The sequence below is a fragment of the Mustela erminea genome, chromosome 18, assembly GCF_009829155.1.
Source record: "Mustela erminea isolate mMusErm1 chromosome 18, mMusErm1.Pri, whole genome shotgun sequence".
NCBI lineage: Eukaryota > Metazoa > Chordata > Mammalia > Carnivora > Mustelidae > Mustela > Mustela erminea.
This window is the reverse complement of record NC_045631.1, coordinates 25,619,327-25,636,731: the sequence shown is the minus strand read 5'-3', so window position 1 is coordinate 25,636,731 and position 17,405 is coordinate 25,619,327. Positions and strand designations below refer to the sequence as shown.

Below are 17,405 nucleotides of genomic sequence, written 5' to 3'. Positions count from 1 at the left end.
CAATAGGTTCTGAAAAGTACTTCAATCTCTCCCAAGCCTTCATTAAACATGGAAGGAATTTAAATATTTATCTACTATGGAATACGTGTGTGTTTAATATAAGATACTATCAGAGTACCAGAATTTCTAGATTTCAGTCTGGATTATTTATTTCGTTTTAAAAATCGAAGGTTTTACATTAAATGGTATGCGATTTCCAATGTCGTTTTCATATTTTGTTAAGACACAACCAAGTGTATCTTTCCTGCAGGGAAGGCTCTAAAATGAGCAATATTTCACCGCATCCATATGATGGTTTGTCTAATGGGGAGGACTATCAGGAAGGAACCTGACAGTGTTCTTTCAGAAATCCAAATTTATGAAATACGGAGAGACTTTTGAAACTCCTAGCTTCTGCATGCAGCACAAGTCTTGACCCGCTTTTACGCAATCCCTGGATTAGCTGTTTTTGCCCTTTAGCATGTATATACATTAAATCACAGCCAACCTATTCATTATAGCCACCCCCTTTAAAGACATTCATTTAACTGAACGTACACGCACGGGAAGCTGCATTTTCCTATCAGGGCTGCTGAATTATTTAGCAGCTTTATTGTGGAATCCGGTACTTGTTAAGAAGCGTTTTGAGTTGGGCGCTCAGTGTGGACTCCTTTCCTCTCGCTGACTCCGTGGCAGCGTAACAGTCTTTCCCTGTTGAACCCAAAGAAATACCTGAACAGGTGGCAAAGCTTAGCAGTCAGATTGGGAGCTGCCTGAGAGGAGGAGGTGTAGAAATATCAAGGACTATTCTTCCTAACAGAGCAGCGCTGCCCACCTCCAGCCCTAAGGTGCAGAGAAGTGCAGCACCATCAGCGGGCAGCCGGCTGTCTGAGAGCTCCCAGGAGAGGCTCAAGGGCCACAGGGAGCACAAACTGTCCCCTCCCTCCGAGAAGGGCAGTCTCCTCTCCAGCTAGGCTTGGCAGTTAGCTTTCTCCCTGCGGCCATCTTAAAGCTGCCACCTCCGTGCCTCTGCCATCTGCCCTCAGGGTTCCAGCCTGCCTTGGGCTAGGGACTTGAAGCTCACCCTCCCAATTTCCCCAGGCTGGAGGAGACTGGGGGTAGGCTGGAGGAGACTGGGGGCTGCTTTCAGTCTAGACAAGGTCAGGGAGAACAAGCATGGAGAGCCAAGACAGACATTGGCAGTGACCTGGGACATGGGGATTGATGCATCTGAGAAGAGAGGCAGGCAAGAACCTGAGTTCCCTAAACTCCTGAAACACCAGGTCATAGGACAAGTTGATTGGGACAGTGGTGGGGGGTGAGGGGTAATCTAATGTCACCCCTGCCCATCAGCTATTCCTACATCTGTCTCTCACTTTGCAGCCCATAGGTAGCAGGCAGAGAACTGCGAACCAGGAGACCCTCTGACCAGCTCTGGAGAGGACTATTTTTTTGGAGAATGCTCCCATTTATTCCCATCCCTCTGGTCATCAAATCTGCTTAAGTTTCTTGTAGGAGGTACAGTCTTTTAAATATATTCTCTTGTAGTCCACCCTCCATCTCCAGACCCTTTCCCAACAGGAAACCCCTCTTTCAACACACTAGAATGCAAGCAGGGAGGGCCTCATAGAGAGAGCATTTAGGAGGGTGCTTCCCTGCCCTGTGCCTCAACTTCTCTCAGCTGCATATTAAGTCTTAGAATTCTTTCCTCTTGCCTCCCCCAAACCCTTAGTATGGGGTAAGAAAGCAGGAGGAGCATTTTGGGGGCCCTGGGATGTGTGTGACTGGAGTAGAGTAGCCTTGATTCCTTCCTCCAAAGGCTTCCCAAGTCAGTGGAGATAGTTCAGAGATGATAGTTCAGGTGGATGATTCTGGGCAGAAAATGCCCAAGTTCTGCTTACCTACTCTCCCTTCTCTATCCTGGTCCCCACTCTCTGAACTATCTTGCCTCCCTTTCCATTTTCTTCCTTTTCTTTACCTAAAGGCAAGGATTCTAAGTACCATTGTTCAAAATAGGAAGGGAAGAGGATTGGAGGAGGTAGTTCCCTAAATGCGGATAGAAACATTTTGTCCTTTGAAGCCCAAGGCTAAGGCTCCTGTTGCAGCCTGAGGGGCCTGCTTTGCTCTGGGGGCCCGCAGACTGCAGGCACCAGACTGCAATTACAGGGGATGTGTTAACAAAAACAAACAAACAAAGCTGTTTTCTAGCCTGAATTCTCTTACTGCTGGCAAAAAAGCAGTTTTCTTTTGCCTTAGTCCCCTGTTTAGGGTGCTTCCGTCCTAGCACCCCTCTTTCCCTTTCATGTTTGAGGGGGTCTCCCCCATGATGGGTTCTCCTTCCCCTTTGCAGCCACCTAGGAAGGGGACATGAAACAAACCTCACTAAAGTGATGGCCTCTCATTGCTCTTGACCCTGAGGGCATATTAAAACTGTGAAAGTCAGGGACCCTCACTTCTCTTAAATTCTGCAGGAAAGCGCTGGTAAGCTGAGAGTTCCTAGGCTGTTCAGCTGTGGGATCCAACTGGCCTGGAACCCTTAACACTATTTCCTGGACTCTTTTGATGCAGTTTCTGTTTATGGGGTTCTAGGTTACTACAGGTGACCTCAAACAGATATTGGAAGGATAGACCACTCACCCTTATCATCCCCTTATTGCTGTTTGTGTTTACAAGTTTGTCTGGCCCCCTGGGCTGATCACTTTCTCAGGAGAGAATTTAACTTACTCATCTTTGTATCTCATCTAGCAATGCCTGCCACACAGCGGGCAGTTAAGGAATGCTTCATAAAGGGATTGTATCTTTCCGTGTGGCTGGGTGTAATTAAACTGATCCTATTAAGTCTTTATATTCTGAGTCTCCCTGTGCCCCTCTAACGGTAGACGTTGAGGTTTTCTGCATCTGTGCACCAGTTTCAAGTGTCTAAGTATGCCTTCACCTTTGAAGAGATATCAGTAATGAGTGTATGAAGTAATCACCACCACCCCCTTTTCCCTAAGACAAGGCTACTTGGAGAAACCACAGAATTGATCTTTATTTATCAACAGTTGGAGCGACTTCTAATTATTCCTATTAATAACGACACCAACAGTCTGCCGCACAGTTACACATGCACATCCCTGACGTAGGATTCTTAAATCCTGAACACCACGGGGTCGCAGGCATGTGCCTCGCCCCCAGACTCCTCCTTAAATGCCCAACCTGTTTTGGTCCCAGTCTCTGTGTGCCCCAAAGCGCACCTGAGGCTGAAGAATCTTATCGTTTACTCCCTTCTCTTTTTCAAATCAGCCACCATAGGCCACGGCCACCCCACACTTTATTTCTAATCGAATCTCAGACAAATCTTGAAGCATATTTTATGCAAGGGGACAAGGGCCGCGCGCACTGCAACGTCTGTTCAGCGCCAAAAGAGGCCACGTGCCCTCGCGCGCTCCCGGACCTCCCCACACACCCCCTCCACGCACGCGCACGCGCGCCGGGACCGCGACAGTCCCTACGGCCTTCCACGCGCTTCCGCCTTCTTCCTAGCAACGCCCGTAGTGACACGCAGGCTCCGCCCCCTCCCGCGCGCCTCCCGGAAGTGGCCGGCCCCGAGCGAGAGCGGGGTTCTGCGCGGTCCCTGGCTGTTCTGGGCGCTAGTCTCCCGGCAACAGGGCCCCGCGGGGAGAGAGCGTCCAGGCCGGGGCCGCACACCGACGAGCGCGGCGCGGAGCGAGACCTGGTGACGATGGCGGGGCCGCTGGCGCTGCAGCTGGAACAGTTGTTGAACCCGCGCCCGCGCGAGGCGGATCCTGAAGCGGACCCAGAGGAGGGTGAGGCCTGACTGGGAAAAGGCCACGTGCGGAGCTGTGGGTCCGGCCCAGGGCAGACCCGGGCGGCGCGAGCGGGGCCGGCAGCTAGGCCTCGCCGCCTGGCCTACTCGGCTGGCCCTGGCGCAGAGGAAAACAGCCTCCCGGGAGGGTTGCCCCGGGCCCGGGAGGAGGGCTTCCGCTTCTTCCTGACCGGCTCGCTAGACTTGGTGCTGGGGAGGGCGGAGCATCCCGGCGACTCAGGCTTCAAGGGCTGTTGGAGGCTTTAGGGTCCTGTAGTTGGCTGTAAGTAAAGTTATCTTTCGGAGTGCCATTACTGGTATTGAGTTAGACATGAGAAGGGCGTCTCAGCTGTTTTTTAAGTCGGCCTGCCCCTAAGAACTTACTTGGAGATTGAAGGAAGAAGTGGGATTCCGTGGTGCTGTTTAAGCCTCCTTAGGCCTCAAGACACTTGCTCAGGGGCTGACAAATGAGACTGCTGCTCTGTAAGCTGGTGTTCAAGGTCTAGTTGGGAGTAATCCCGCTTTAGACCTGAATCAGAGAAGTATGAGGAAGAAAGAATAAGGAAGGATAAATGTGAGTGCTGGACCGTGTCTTAGGAATATCAGTTGAAGGAGCTGGGGCTGTTGAGCCAGGATAAGCAAACTCCCTTAGGGATGGGATGGAGTGAGGAGAGATGGTGGACTTACCATATTTGAGCGACTGTCACAAATGGAAAAGGAATTAGGTTCGTTTTTATGATCCAAGGCATAGAAATATTTCCTACTAGTTAGTGCAGAGGTCAGCTTTCTGTTCAGGAACAGCAGTAAGGTAGTGGTCTTATCTTGAGAGGTAATGAGTTTCCTCCTTCTGGAAGTTGGTTGGGATTTTGTAGAGTATGAGTTAAAAGGGTTGCATAGGGTTACCATTAAAGTTCCTTCTAACGTGGAGATTCTGATTACTTTTCCCCCTCCTCTACAGCCACTGCTGCCAGAGTGATTGACAGGTTTGATGAAGGGGAAGATGGGGAAAGTGATTTCCTGGCGGTGGGTAGCATTAGAAAACTGGCATCAGCCTCCCTCTTGGACACAGACAAAAGGTATTCTGGCAGGGCTACTTCTAGAAAAGCTTGGAAGAAGGACCATTGGGAGCAGACTCTGCCAGATTCATCTGGTGAGTAGACATTTGCATGGTACTTCCTATTTCTTCCCTACCTTTTTAAGGTTAAAGTTGTGTTTTTTTATGGGTTTGGCTTTTTTTTTTTTTTTCCTTTCAATGATCTCTGCAAGACTAGTCTGTGTATCCCCACTTACTGTCCTAGGAGACACCATGATTTTCGCAGCACAAAGGACCTTAAGAGGTACTTAATTTCAGGTCATAAGCAATCTAAAGTTCAGAGCTATTAAGTTTCTGTAATCCTTATGTTTAGCCTAATGGTTCACCCTAAAATGGAGAGAAAGGCAATGCATATTGGATATTGGAGAGGGCTATGTGTTGAAAATGAATTACATCTGATGGACATGCTACTCATGGATTTTGACCCCTTTCCTTTGGTTTTTCTAGTCTTGCATTGGGTCACTGTATAATGATAATATGTGAAGCTCGTTTTTTGCCATTGTAAAAATAGCATAATCCTTCCCTCTTCCCTGCAAGAGCCTTAGGAGGATGTGAGGACACGAGCTTATAGTTTTAAAACATTGTAAGTTTCTCAATGGGAATAAGGGAGGGGCTGGATATGGTGATTACTGAGTGCATGCCATCTTTTTTTTCCCTTTAGAGAGGTGTCATGTTGAGAATCTATGGATAAGTATAAAAGAAACCATCATGCAGGTCTTGATACCCCTGATTTGGCCCATGGTATAGTTCTGGGGGCTCCTGATAAGCTCATTTCACATTCTTTGTCTAGAGAGTGATAAAGGGACCAATCATGAGACAAATGTTATATTTATTGGCCTTTCACCATATGTCAGGCATTGTGGTAAGCTCATTAAGTGCTTAGAGACTGGAACATCTTCAAAGGATGTTGTTACTGTCATCATTATGTGTATCATTTCATTTGGTACTCCAGTAGTTTATAAAGTTGGTAGTATTTATCCCCATTTTACAGGTAAGGAAATTAAGGGACAGATTGGTTATGTAACTTGCTCAAGATCATACAGCTAGTGAGCAGAAGAACCAGGATTCAAATAAGGCACTCTGACTCCAAGATCTATACTCTTAACTACTATTCTATGAATATACCTTAATCTGAGAAATGGCACACATTTAAAGAACTTAAATGATTAATTTCTGCTTACTATTTTTGCACTTGTGTTTTTTTATTTATATTTTGACAGCCTTCTGTATGTCTTGAGTTTATATATAGTTCTTTAAAGCAGTACTGAGGATCTGTCACATAAGCTATTACTTATTTTTATTTATTTTTAAATGTTTTTAAATTTTTTTTAAAGATATTTATTTATTTGACAGAGACAGTGAAGGAGGGAAGACAAGCAGGGGATAGCTGGAGAGGGAGAAGCAAACTCCCCAGTGAACAGGGAGCCTGATGTGGGGCTCGATCCCGGGACGCTAGGATCATGACCTAAGCCGAAGGCGGACACTTAACGACTGAGCCACCTAGCCGCCCATTTGCTTATGTTTAATCAATAAAATTATAATGTCTCCTTCACATGAAGCCAGTTCCTCACCTTTTCAGGAGAGTTAGATGTATCCTTTTCCATATACTGTGTACCAGTGACACTGTAATGATAATAATGATATGAATGTTGGCATGCATATCTACCACTCCCACCAGGCTGTGAACCCCTCCCCCCAGGTATTACATTTTACTTGTCATTTCTTAGCTTTTTATCTATACCTGGCTCATAGTAGGTGCTTAATTTTAATTTTAAATTTAATTTTAAATCCCTTGCCCCACACTTAAAATTTCTCCCTTCTTTGGGTTATCAAAACTTTGTCAAGTCTTATCTGTGTTACAGTTTCAAAGGGACTGTTTTTCCCACTAGAGCCTTTCATTAGGGTGAGACCCATGTTTTGTTCATCTTTGTTCTCCCTTTAGCATTTTAGAGGTAGTAGATGTATAATAAATATTTGAATTGAATTGAGTACAATAATAAACTTTATTTTTGATGGATGCTATAGTCCTTTATTTGAAGTGAAAGATATGGCCAGTGTTTGTCTCAAAGTGACGTCCATCTTTTCCTTCTTTCTTCTTTTGTTTAGACCAGGAGATACCTGATGAGGAAGAGTCTGGAGATGGAGATTCAGAGGGGCTGGTTCTGGAGGGATCCGATGAGGATGCCATGAGTGCTGCTGAGGAAGAAGAGTGTGATGATGACAGGGATAGTAGTCTGGCCTGGAAGAAGAGCCAAAACCGCGCTGGGAAAACACCGGGTTTTAGTGTCCAGAGCATCAGTGACTTTGAAAAGTTCACCCAGGGAATGGATGACCTTGGTAGCAGTGAGGAGGAGGAAGATGAAGAGGAGGAGGAGAGTGGCATGGAAGAAGGGGATGGGGAGGAAGACTCTGTGGGTGAGAGTGAGGAAGACAGAGCTGAAGACAGGAATAGTGAAGACGACGGTGTCGTGATGACGTTCTCTGGTGTCAGAGTTTCTGAGGAAGTGGAGAAAGGAAGAGCTGTGAAGAACCAGATAGGTTTGTACATGGTTTTGCTGTTGGCCTATTTTTCAGAGTGTCTGCATTTGATCTCCTGCTTGTTTGTTTTGGCTGTTCCCTCAATCCTGTGTCCTTCCAATTAATTTGTGAAATGCCTCACCTACCTAGAGGCCTAAAGCTCCATTCTTTTGTGCTTAGCCAGTCATTTCTGCACTGAGCTGCTTGGCTGGTTCTGTCCTAGTACTTTGGCAGCTGTGGGATATTGAAGAGAAAAGTTTTCTTTTCTCTTTGGACTTCAGCATTCCCTGTCTTGTATAGCAAATATTGGCTTCCAAGATAGTGAATTTATTTCTCCTAATGGCGAGTATTTTCATGGTAAGAAGCTGTGTTAAAGCTGTGCTATGTAGAGACTGGTGTGATTTCCTATCCCCCCAAGTCCCCAGCCCAAGAAGATTTTGTAACAGGAATGAAATTCTTTTTCCATTCTCAGCACTGTGGGACCAGCTCTTGGAAGGAAGGATCAAGCTACAAAAAGCTCTGTTGACTACCAATCAGCTTCCTCAACCAGATGTTTTCCCTATTTTCAAGGACAAAGGTGGTCCAGAATTTGCCAGCGCACTAAAAAATAGTAAGAATACTTATGCCAGTTGGGGATACTTAGAACCACTGGGATACATTGATGTACATTGTATTTGTAGCACCACAGAGTTGAAGAAGAGAAGATTTGATTTTAGTGATAATGTGGTACAGCATAGTTTCTACCTTTAAAAAAAAAACAAACCCCAGCAATATAACTCCTATCAAATGAGGACAATTTTGATTGAAATTGGTTGGGTACTTGAGTCATGTCTATTCCAGTTTTCTTTCTTTTCTTTTTTAAAAAAATTTTATATATGTACTTATTTGAGAGTGAGAGAATGGGGCGGGGAGGAGGAGCAGAGGGAGAGGCAAGCAGACTCCCTGCTGTGCATGGAGCCCAATGCCAGCCTGACTCCAGGAGGCTGAGATCATAACCTGAGTGGAAGTCAGGAGACAGACGCTCAACTGACTAAGCCATCCAGGTGCTCCTGTTTCACTTTTCTCTTACCTGCCTTCACTTTTCCTCCTCCCCTTTCCTTTGGCTTTCTGAGTTACTTCTTTAATGCTCAGAGAATTCTTATTTGCAAACCTGCTGGTATAGAACAAAAGAGAAAGAATGGAGAATGGTTGATCCCTGTTCATTTTGGTAGTATCATGCTTACAGGATGCTTTTGGGGGTTTCTAGAAAACATGCTAAGATGTTCTTATTTATATCTCTCTTTGGGTTGCTGAGAGGGAGGGAAGGTGATGACTGCAGAGGGAGGAAAAAGTTTAGGGAGAGAATTGCTGAGCTATAAAGCCCTAGAATTGTAGAAGAGGGATTTAGAAATTGCTTGGTTTGCAGTCCCCTTATTTTACAGATGAGAAAACCAGGGCTCAGAGAGAATGAGTTACCCAAAGTTCTAGAGCTCACTCATGCACAGCAGACCAAGCTCCAGCTTTCCTGCCTTACTGTTGAGAAGTCTTTCTTCCGTACCACCTAGCCCTCTGTGGGCTGTGTGCTGTGTGTCCATGGGCACCAAAGGATGGGGGCAGAGGGAGATTTGGGCTTAGTGCACTGTGGTTAGAATTGCTATTCCTTATTTGCACGGGGAGACCTAAGTGTTTTCATTTGTTCTTTAAAAAAAATTTTTTTTTCAAAGATTTTATGTATTAGAGAGAGAGAGCATGCACAAGTGGCGGGGAGCCTAGGGGGTGGGCGGGGAGTGGCAGAGGTAGAGGCAGAAGCAAACTCCTTGCTGAGCAGAGAGCCTGATGCAGGGCTCAAGCTCAGGACTCTGGGATCATGACCTGAGCCGAAGGCAGATGTGTAACCAGATGAGCCACCCAGGCGCCTCAAAACTTGTTTTTATTATATTGTGGAGTTAGAATTGAAAGGAATCTGAGGAGAACACCTGCTTCCAGGTAGAATCACCTCAAACTCCGAAGAAAATATGTAGGATTTCTTGGATAGGGGATTCTGCAAACCTTTCTTGTGGGAAAATACCTGCTTTTTTTTTTTTTTTTTTTAAAAAACAAAACAAAACAAAAAAAACCATGGACTCTGCCACACATGGGGCTTGGACTCACAGTCCAGAGATCAGGAGTCGCGTGCCCTACTGACTCAGCCAGCCAGGTGCCCCAGAATATCTGCTTTAATTAGGAATTGCTTCCTAGGGTCCAGCCTTTAGATTTTATGTCCTGCTGTACTTGAAGTCAGGAACTCTGCAGATATTGTGAGCATAAATCTTTTATATCCCCTCCATTAGTTTTTCTCCCTTCTTAACCTTAAATAAATGATGGTTGGCAGTTTTCAAAATTTTTGAGATTTTTGGGGCACTTAACTGCTATTTCCTTCCTTCCTTCCTCTCTCCCTCCCTTCCTTTTTTTTCTTTTTTACTTTCTTTTTTAAGTAAATTCTTTGCCCAACTAGGGGCTCAAACTCACAAGGCCAAGATCAAGAGTTGCATACTCTACTGACTGACCGAGCTAGGCATCCCATTTGTCTGCTGTTTTTAATGCCCTGGTACCCTAATTCTTGGTATGCTTTGGAGTGAGACCTAGACTGCTCTAGGTTAAATGTCTGAAGTATTTCATGAGGAGACCTTTCCCATCTTGTTATTACTCTTCTTCTCTTCTTGCTTGATACTTTTCTTTCCTTTTTTGATTCATCTTAAAATACTGCCTTTTTTTTTTTTTTTTTTTTGGGATTCACCTTAAAATACTACTTTTTAAAGGGTTAGTCCATGTCAGATAGACATATTCTTGGGCACAAGTTTCTTTAGCTACTTTAGTATTATTTACTTTTTTTTGCAATTGTTCTGATCTTATTCTGTGTGTGTGTTGGGGGGGGGGTTTTTTGGTACTTAACCAATTCTCTCTTTGTCTCACTGGTAAACTCCAGTTACTGTGACAGATGTCTGTTATTGTCTGACAGGGTGGAGGAGGGAGAAGAAAAACATGTTTGTTTAGTGTCACATATTCTAAGATGGGAGAGTGGAGAGTATTCTAATAAGTAGCATTTCTGCGCACCTAAAGGGTGGTTAATTTTTTTTTCTTTAATATTTCTTTTAAAGATTTATTTATGTATTTGAGAGAGAAAGCATGGTGCGGAGGGCAGAGGGAGAGGGAGAGAGGGTTCCAAGCAGACTCTGCGCTGAACGCAAAGCCGAATCTCTCAACTCTGAGATCATGACCTGAGCGGAACCCAAGAGTTGAACACTCAACTGACTACGCCATCCAGGCATCCCTAATGTTTTATTTAAGTCATCTCTGCACCCAGCCAGGGGCTCAGAACTCATAATCCCGAGATCAGGAGTTGTATGCTCTACCAGCTGAACCAGCCAGCTGTCCAGAGTGGCTATTTTTTGTTTGTTTTTAATCTTCTTATGACAGTATGACATAATATGTTGTGTATCTCCCTGTTTTGGTAAACAGTTTAAGAAAAACTGGGCTGCATTACTCAGGATATACCATTTATACTGTGTTACAAGGCTGGTATGGAACCCAGCCAGAATTTGTACTGACCCCAGAACATGCACTGGAACTTACGGTCTTTGATTAAGTCTCTTGTCAGTTTGCTGGGTCTTTGTTTTGTTTTGTTTTAAAGACTTTATTTATTTATTTGAGAGAGAGAGAGAGAACATGAGAGGGGAGATGGTCAGAGGGAGAAGCAGGCTCCCTGCTGGATAGAGAGCCCAATAGGGCTGATCCCAGGACCCTGGGATCATGACCTGAGCTGAAGGCAGACGCCCAACCAACTGAGCCACTCAGGCGCCCCAGTCTGCTGGGTCTTAAAGGAGTTAAAGTTAGACCACCTGGCTTTAGGTTCTATCTCAGTAGTGGATTTACTTAGGTGACTTTGGGCAGGTTACTTAACTTCAGAGCAAGAGGGCGATAGTATGGTTGTGAGGATTGAAGGACAACTGTCAGTGTAAGGCATTAGCACAGTGTCTGGCACATGGCACCCCACAGATGTTAGGCATGGGTGTTTTTCTGTTGATAGAGGCATTTGGTAATGATCACCCATGTGAGTGATGGCCATCAGTGTAATGACCATCACCCCCACTGTCTTCAGTGTTTTTTGACTTTTTATTAGTATTCAGATTCCTATATAACTTGAATTAAGCATTTGTTCTGGGAAGTGCAGTATTACATTCTTCTTTAATGCTTATAATTCAGCTTTTGTCCTATAACTATGAAAAGATGACCAGAGATTTCTGTAAAGTTTTTCCGGCGAGATAAACACAACACCAGGCAAAGTGGGTGCAAGGCAAGATTTATTAAAAACACTCTCCGGCGAAGTTTCAGGACTCAGGAGAGAGAGAGCCAGGAAAGTTGCGCCGGGAGGAAGTGGGCACCCTCAGGCGAGGTTCCGTGACTCTGGAAATCAGAGTGGCGGAAGTCGCGCCCAAGGCAGGGAGAAGGGGGCTTTTAAGGGGCCTCGAGGGGAGTTCAGGGGTCTTTTGGCAAGTTTTCCTTATTTGGATATTTTGCCTGCTCATCGGGGTCCCATTGGTCCATTGGAACCCGGGGTGGGTGGTCTAGATTCCCGCTTGTCAAGGTCTCATTGGTCCACGGGAGCCCGGGGCGGGAGGGTTTTCAGATTCCTGCTTGGGTCTTTGTTCTCCTGTCCGAGCTCAGGTTTTGTGGCGGGGACTTTTGCCATCTTAAGTAGCCCTTTCTTTCTGCCAGCCCAACAATTTACTTGCCACCAAAGCCAGCTTCTACCTCCTTGAAGCATTCAGTCTTTCCTTGAAATATTTGCCTTTGGCTTTGGTGACACTAGAAATGCTGTTTGGGTTCTCATGCCTCTCTGATTTCTTCTGGTTTTGGACTCCTTTTATCCTCTCAATGTCTGTTTCCTTTCTTGTGGGATCCTGTTCTGGGTTTGTGTTTTCTCGATCTATTCTCTCCTTGTCACTGCTGTTTACTCTTATAGTCCTAAAATAGCCTCTAAAGAGGCAGGGTTTAACCACAGTACACTGATGAGCAGCATGCCATTCTAACGTCAGTACCCTAAACTCTCTTTTTGAGAAACTACGTAGGCTTCCCCAGCGCATGTTCACTGAGTCCTCAGTCACCTTGCCTTGGTGTTACATGTTGGTAATTATAACTCTTGAAGTGTTAAGTAGTTTCAAAGACATTTTTTGATATTTTAGTAGTTGCTTAAGTGGTAAGTCATGAAGTAACCTTAGCAAAATTGGGATTTTTCTGTGCCAAAGGCATTTGGCTTACCTTTTCCTCTCTGTTTTTATTTTTTTTTTTTTAAGTTCTATGGGCCTAGGAAGCCAGTCTTTTATGTTGGTGGCAGTAGTGTATAAGGAAGAAGGGAAGTTACTTCAGAAAACTGGAGCATGAGTTATATAAAAATTGTCATGATGGACTATATCAAACATATATATAAAAGCATGGAGAATTGTGCAGTGAACCCACATGCCTTTACCAGTGAAGCAGTCGTCAGCTCCCGGCCAGTCTTATTTCATCTGTATTTATACTAGCTCTCTCTCTACTTCTGGATTAGTTTGAAGCACATAGTAGAGATTCTGTCATTTTATCAGTAAATCAGCATGTATCTCCAGAAGGGTTTTTTAGGGCCACCTGGGTGGCTCAGTTGTTAAGCGCCTGCCTTCGGCTCAGGTCATGATCCCAGGGTACTTGGATTGAGCTGGAAGCCTGCTTCTCCCTCTCCTACTCCCTCTGCTTGTGTTCCCTCTCTTGCTGTGTTTCTCTCTGTCAAATAATGAATAAAATATTTAAAAAGGGGGGGTGTTTAAAATCACAATACTGGGGCGCCTGGGTGACTTATTTGGTTAAGTGTCTGGCTCTTGATTTCGGGTCAGGTCACGATGGCAGGGTCTCAGGCTCCCTGCTCAGGGGGTAGTATACTTAGGATCAGCTCTGTCTCCCGCTACCCCTCCCCCCGCTCATGCATGTACGTTCTCTATCTCTTCGCTCACTTGCTCTCAAGTAAGTCTTTAAAAAAGAAAAAGAAAAATACCACATTGCTGTTATTTCACATAATAATATTAACAGTGATTTCTTAAGCATAACTGATTTTAATGGATGGGAAAATTGAGAGAGCATTTCTGTAGCAGGTGCTCTCTACTATCTTTTTCAGAGTTTGCTCTATAGCTTTAAATGAAGTGATTAAAGGAAAGCCAAACTTCAGCCATAATAAGTTGACCTTTTAGTGAAATGCACGTTATTAATGTATTTAATGAGATGCATTACAAACTGCAGTGAGCACCATGTTTCATTACAGGTCTAAAATGCAGTATCATTAAAGACCTTTAATAGAAACAATGGTTGACATTTTGCTATTTCCCATAAGCAAAAGAATCCACGCACATAATATAATGTAATATAAATATAGAGGAAGTGTTGAGAGTCTTTCCTTGCCTATGAGTATAAAAAGAAATTCCACTATTAATAAATTACATTGTATTTGCTCTCCTCCATCTTGCCACTTCTAGTTCATATTCACCCTCTCCTCCCTCTGTGGCTCTTTTCCCAGTCCCTCAAGAATTCTGACTTGAATAGACTACAGTTTTTGTTTTTTTTTTCTAAAAAGACAACTATTTTTTTAAAAGATTTTATTTATTTATTTGACAGAGATCACAAGTAGGCAAGTAGGCAGGCAGAGAGAGAGTGGGGAGGTGGGGGAAGCAGACTCCCTGCTGAGCAGAGAGCCAGATGTGGGGCTTGATACCCAGGACCCTGGGATCATGACCTGAGCCGAAGGCAGAGGCTCAACCCACTGAGCCACCCAGGCACCCCTAGACTACAGTTTTTAATGCTAATTTGATCTTAGCACCAGTAGACATCTTAAAAATAAGTTTTTCTTTTCTTTTCTCTTTTGGTTATTTATTTTGAGGGAGTGCAAGCAGGGGGAGGGGCACAGGGAGAGAGAATCCCAAGCTGACTCTGTGCTGAGCGTGGAGCCCAACACGGGGCTTGATCTCATGACCCTGAGATCCATGACCTTAGCTGAAATCAAGAGTTGGACGCTTGACTGAGTCACCCAGGTGCTCCTTAAGAATAACTTTTGGGGCACCTGGGTGGCTCAGTGGGTTGAAGCCTCTGCCTTCGGGTCAGGTCACGATCCCAGAGTCCTAGGATTGAGCCCCAAATTGGGCTCTCTGCTCAGCGGGGATCCTGCTTCCCTTCCTCTCTCTCTGCCTGCCTCTGCCTCCTTGTGATCTCTGTCTGTCAGATAAATAAATAAATTCTTTTAAAAAAAAAAAGAATAACTTTTTAAATTTTGAGTTAATCATGGGCAGTCATGGAGTTTTTATAGATAATGTTTCGTATTGTTTACAACAACTTATTATTTATTTATTTATTAATTAAAGATTTTATTTATTTATTTGTCAGAGAGCACAAGCAGGGGGGAGCAGCAGGCAGAGGGAAAGGAAGGCTGAGGGAGAAGCAGGCTCCCCACTGAGCAAGGAGCCCAATGCAGGGGTCAATCCCAGGACCCTAGGATCATGACCTGAGCTGAGGACAGACGCTCACCTAGAGAGCTACCCAGGTGTCCCAAAACTGAACTAATTAATTAATTATTTATTTTAAAAAGACTTTTATTTATTTATTTGACAGAGAGATCACAAGTAGGCAGAGAGGCAGGCAGAGAGGCAGGCAGAGAGAGCGGGGAGGCTCTCCGCCGAACAGAGAGCCGGTTGTGGGGCTCGATCCCAGTACCCTGAGATCATGACCTGAGCTGAAGGCAGAGGCTTAACCCACTGAGCCACCCAGGCACCCCTCTTTATTTTTAGAGTAGGCAGTAGATTCACTGGGCTCAAAATGCAAAAAATACCAAACTCTCATATGGAAAAAAATTTGTTTCCTCCCCTTGTGCTACTCAGGAATTGCTAGTTCCCAGTCCCATAGACAACTAGTATTATCAGTGGAATTCTCTCCTTTTTAAATTATTTAGCTGCCTTAGGTGATAAATGCATGAACATCTATTTCTGTGTTCTCTCATTTAATACCTTATGGGTTCAAGGCAGAGTTTTCACAAATGATATGTCGAACCCTGAAACATTCTTAATTACTTGGGATAAATTTAAGTATAGCTTGGGACAGAGGTATTTGCAAGCTTCGCCTCGTGTAGCATTGTGTGGGATTAAAGACCCTCGTTACTGTAGACTTCATCTAGCAAAAGTGATATAAGATCAATCTTTTTGTTTTAGCCAGTGTCTCATTTTTAAAAATATCTTTACTATTTTAGTTATAAAATTATGTCATGCTTACTTCAGAAATTCAGAAAATACATAAAAGCATAAAGAAGAAGATAAGGATTACCTGCAGTGCTACTGCCCAGAGGTAACCACAGTTGTCATTTTGATGAATAATCTTTCAGACCTTTCTCTGTGGTTACACACACATACACATGCTCCTTTGGGGGGTGGGGAGGAATATTATAAATATGTACTATTTTTAAGCTTATTTTTCCTACTTAATATATCATTTCATGTCTGTTTATTTAGATATACGTCAGCATTTTCAGTGGCTACAGAATATTCCATTTTATAGATTTACTGCAGTTTATTTAACCAGTCTGTATTGATGGATGCTTAGGTTTATTCTGGCTTTTCACTTTCATAAAGCATACCTTGTTAACATCTCTATACAGACATATTTGTGCAATTTGTCTAAAAGTAGCCCTTCGATAGAAATATAATGTAAACCACATATGTAATTTAAAATTTTGTATTAGCTACATTAAGAAAAAGCCTAAGAAAACACATAAAATTAACTTTTAGTATATTTTATATTTTATTTAACCCCATGTATCAAAAATATTTTAACATTTAGTCAGTGTACAAATATTAGTGAGGTATATTATGTATCTTTTTTTCATATTGAATCTTTGAAGTCCAGAGTATAGCTGATGTTTACAGCTCATCTCAGTTTGGACTAACCACATTTTGACTGCTCAATAACCACATATGGCTAGTGGATACTCTATTGGACAGCATAGATCTGTATTTCCTGGAAATGCAATTGCTGGGACAAAGGGATTGTGCCCCCCCTTTTTCTTTAAACTTTTGGAATACATTGCCAAATTGGTTCTTAAAAGAATTGTAGCAATTGAAATTCTCATCTGTGACTGTTGTTTTCCTACTCTTCTGCTACCTCAGAGCATTATTGATCTCTTATTTTTCCTAAACTGTAGGTGGGAAACTAAAGCAGTTATTTTATGATAACTTTCTGTTTGAAATTTACATAATACCTGTTGATTTAGCATTAAAATATATGCTGTGTTTTTGTATATTTATTAGAGAATGAGTTTTGTGTAGGAGGACTTTTGGTCCCTGTTGAGCTGCTTATTACTTAATTTGTCCAACCTGGTTAATTGGCACTTACATCTCTGGATCACAGAGCAAGTGCTTTTCCAAAGTAACTGAGTGGTGGGACCAGGAGGAGAGAGTCAGCTTGTTACCCAATGACCACCTGCCTTGAAGAGACAAGTCCTTGGTCACAGAGCTGTGGAAGCGTGAAAACAACTGCAACCAGTCTAGTCAGAAAATTTGGATTATTAGGGGGCGCCTGGTGGCTCAGTGGGTTAAAGCCTCTGCCTTCGGCTCAGGTCATGATCCCAGGGTCCTGGGATCGAGCTCCGCATCAGGCTCTCTGCTCAGCAGGGAGCCTGTCCCCCCCACCCCGCCCTCTCTCTCTGCCTACTTGTGATCTCTATCTGATTAAAAAAAAAAAGAAAAAGAAAAAAAAGAAAGAAAATTTGGGTTATTGGTTTGAGTTTCTTAGGAACTAGACGTGTCTTTGGCCACAGAAGCAAGAAGCCACCCTGACTTGGAGGAGCTTGTCTTGTAGTGGTTCCGTAGTGGGATTACCCGACTGCTGTATTCATGGGAAAGCCGTGTGGGTCATCCTGTGTTGTCATATGTTAATAAGAGATCTACTGGAACCAGGAACTAGGAACTAGGAACTTGAACTACACTAAGA

The 17,405-nt window shown here is 43.8% G+C and overlaps 1 protein-coding gene across 2 annotated transcripts in view; it reads left to right on the top strand.

Annotated features, from left to right (window-relative positions):
- The first annotated feature begins 3,532 nt into the window (after window positions 1-3,532).
- Window positions 3,533-17,405, top strand: part of AATF (apoptosis antagonizing transcription factor) — a 99,266-nt gene continuing 85,393 nt past the window's right edge. For both annotated transcript variants that reach the window (XM_032320809.1, XM_032320810.1), the window contains exons 1-4: window positions 3,533-3,788; window positions 4,746-4,937; window positions 6,987-7,418; window positions 7,870-8,007. In XM_032320809.1, the coding sequence (XP_032176700.1) occupies window positions 3,704-3,788; window positions 4,746-4,937; window positions 6,987-7,418; window positions 7,870-8,007 (847 nt within the window). In that variant the 5' untranslated portion in view covers window positions 3,533-3,703. The remainder of the gene's footprint in view (window positions 3,789-4,745; window positions 4,938-6,986; window positions 7,419-7,869; window positions 8,008-17,405) is intronic.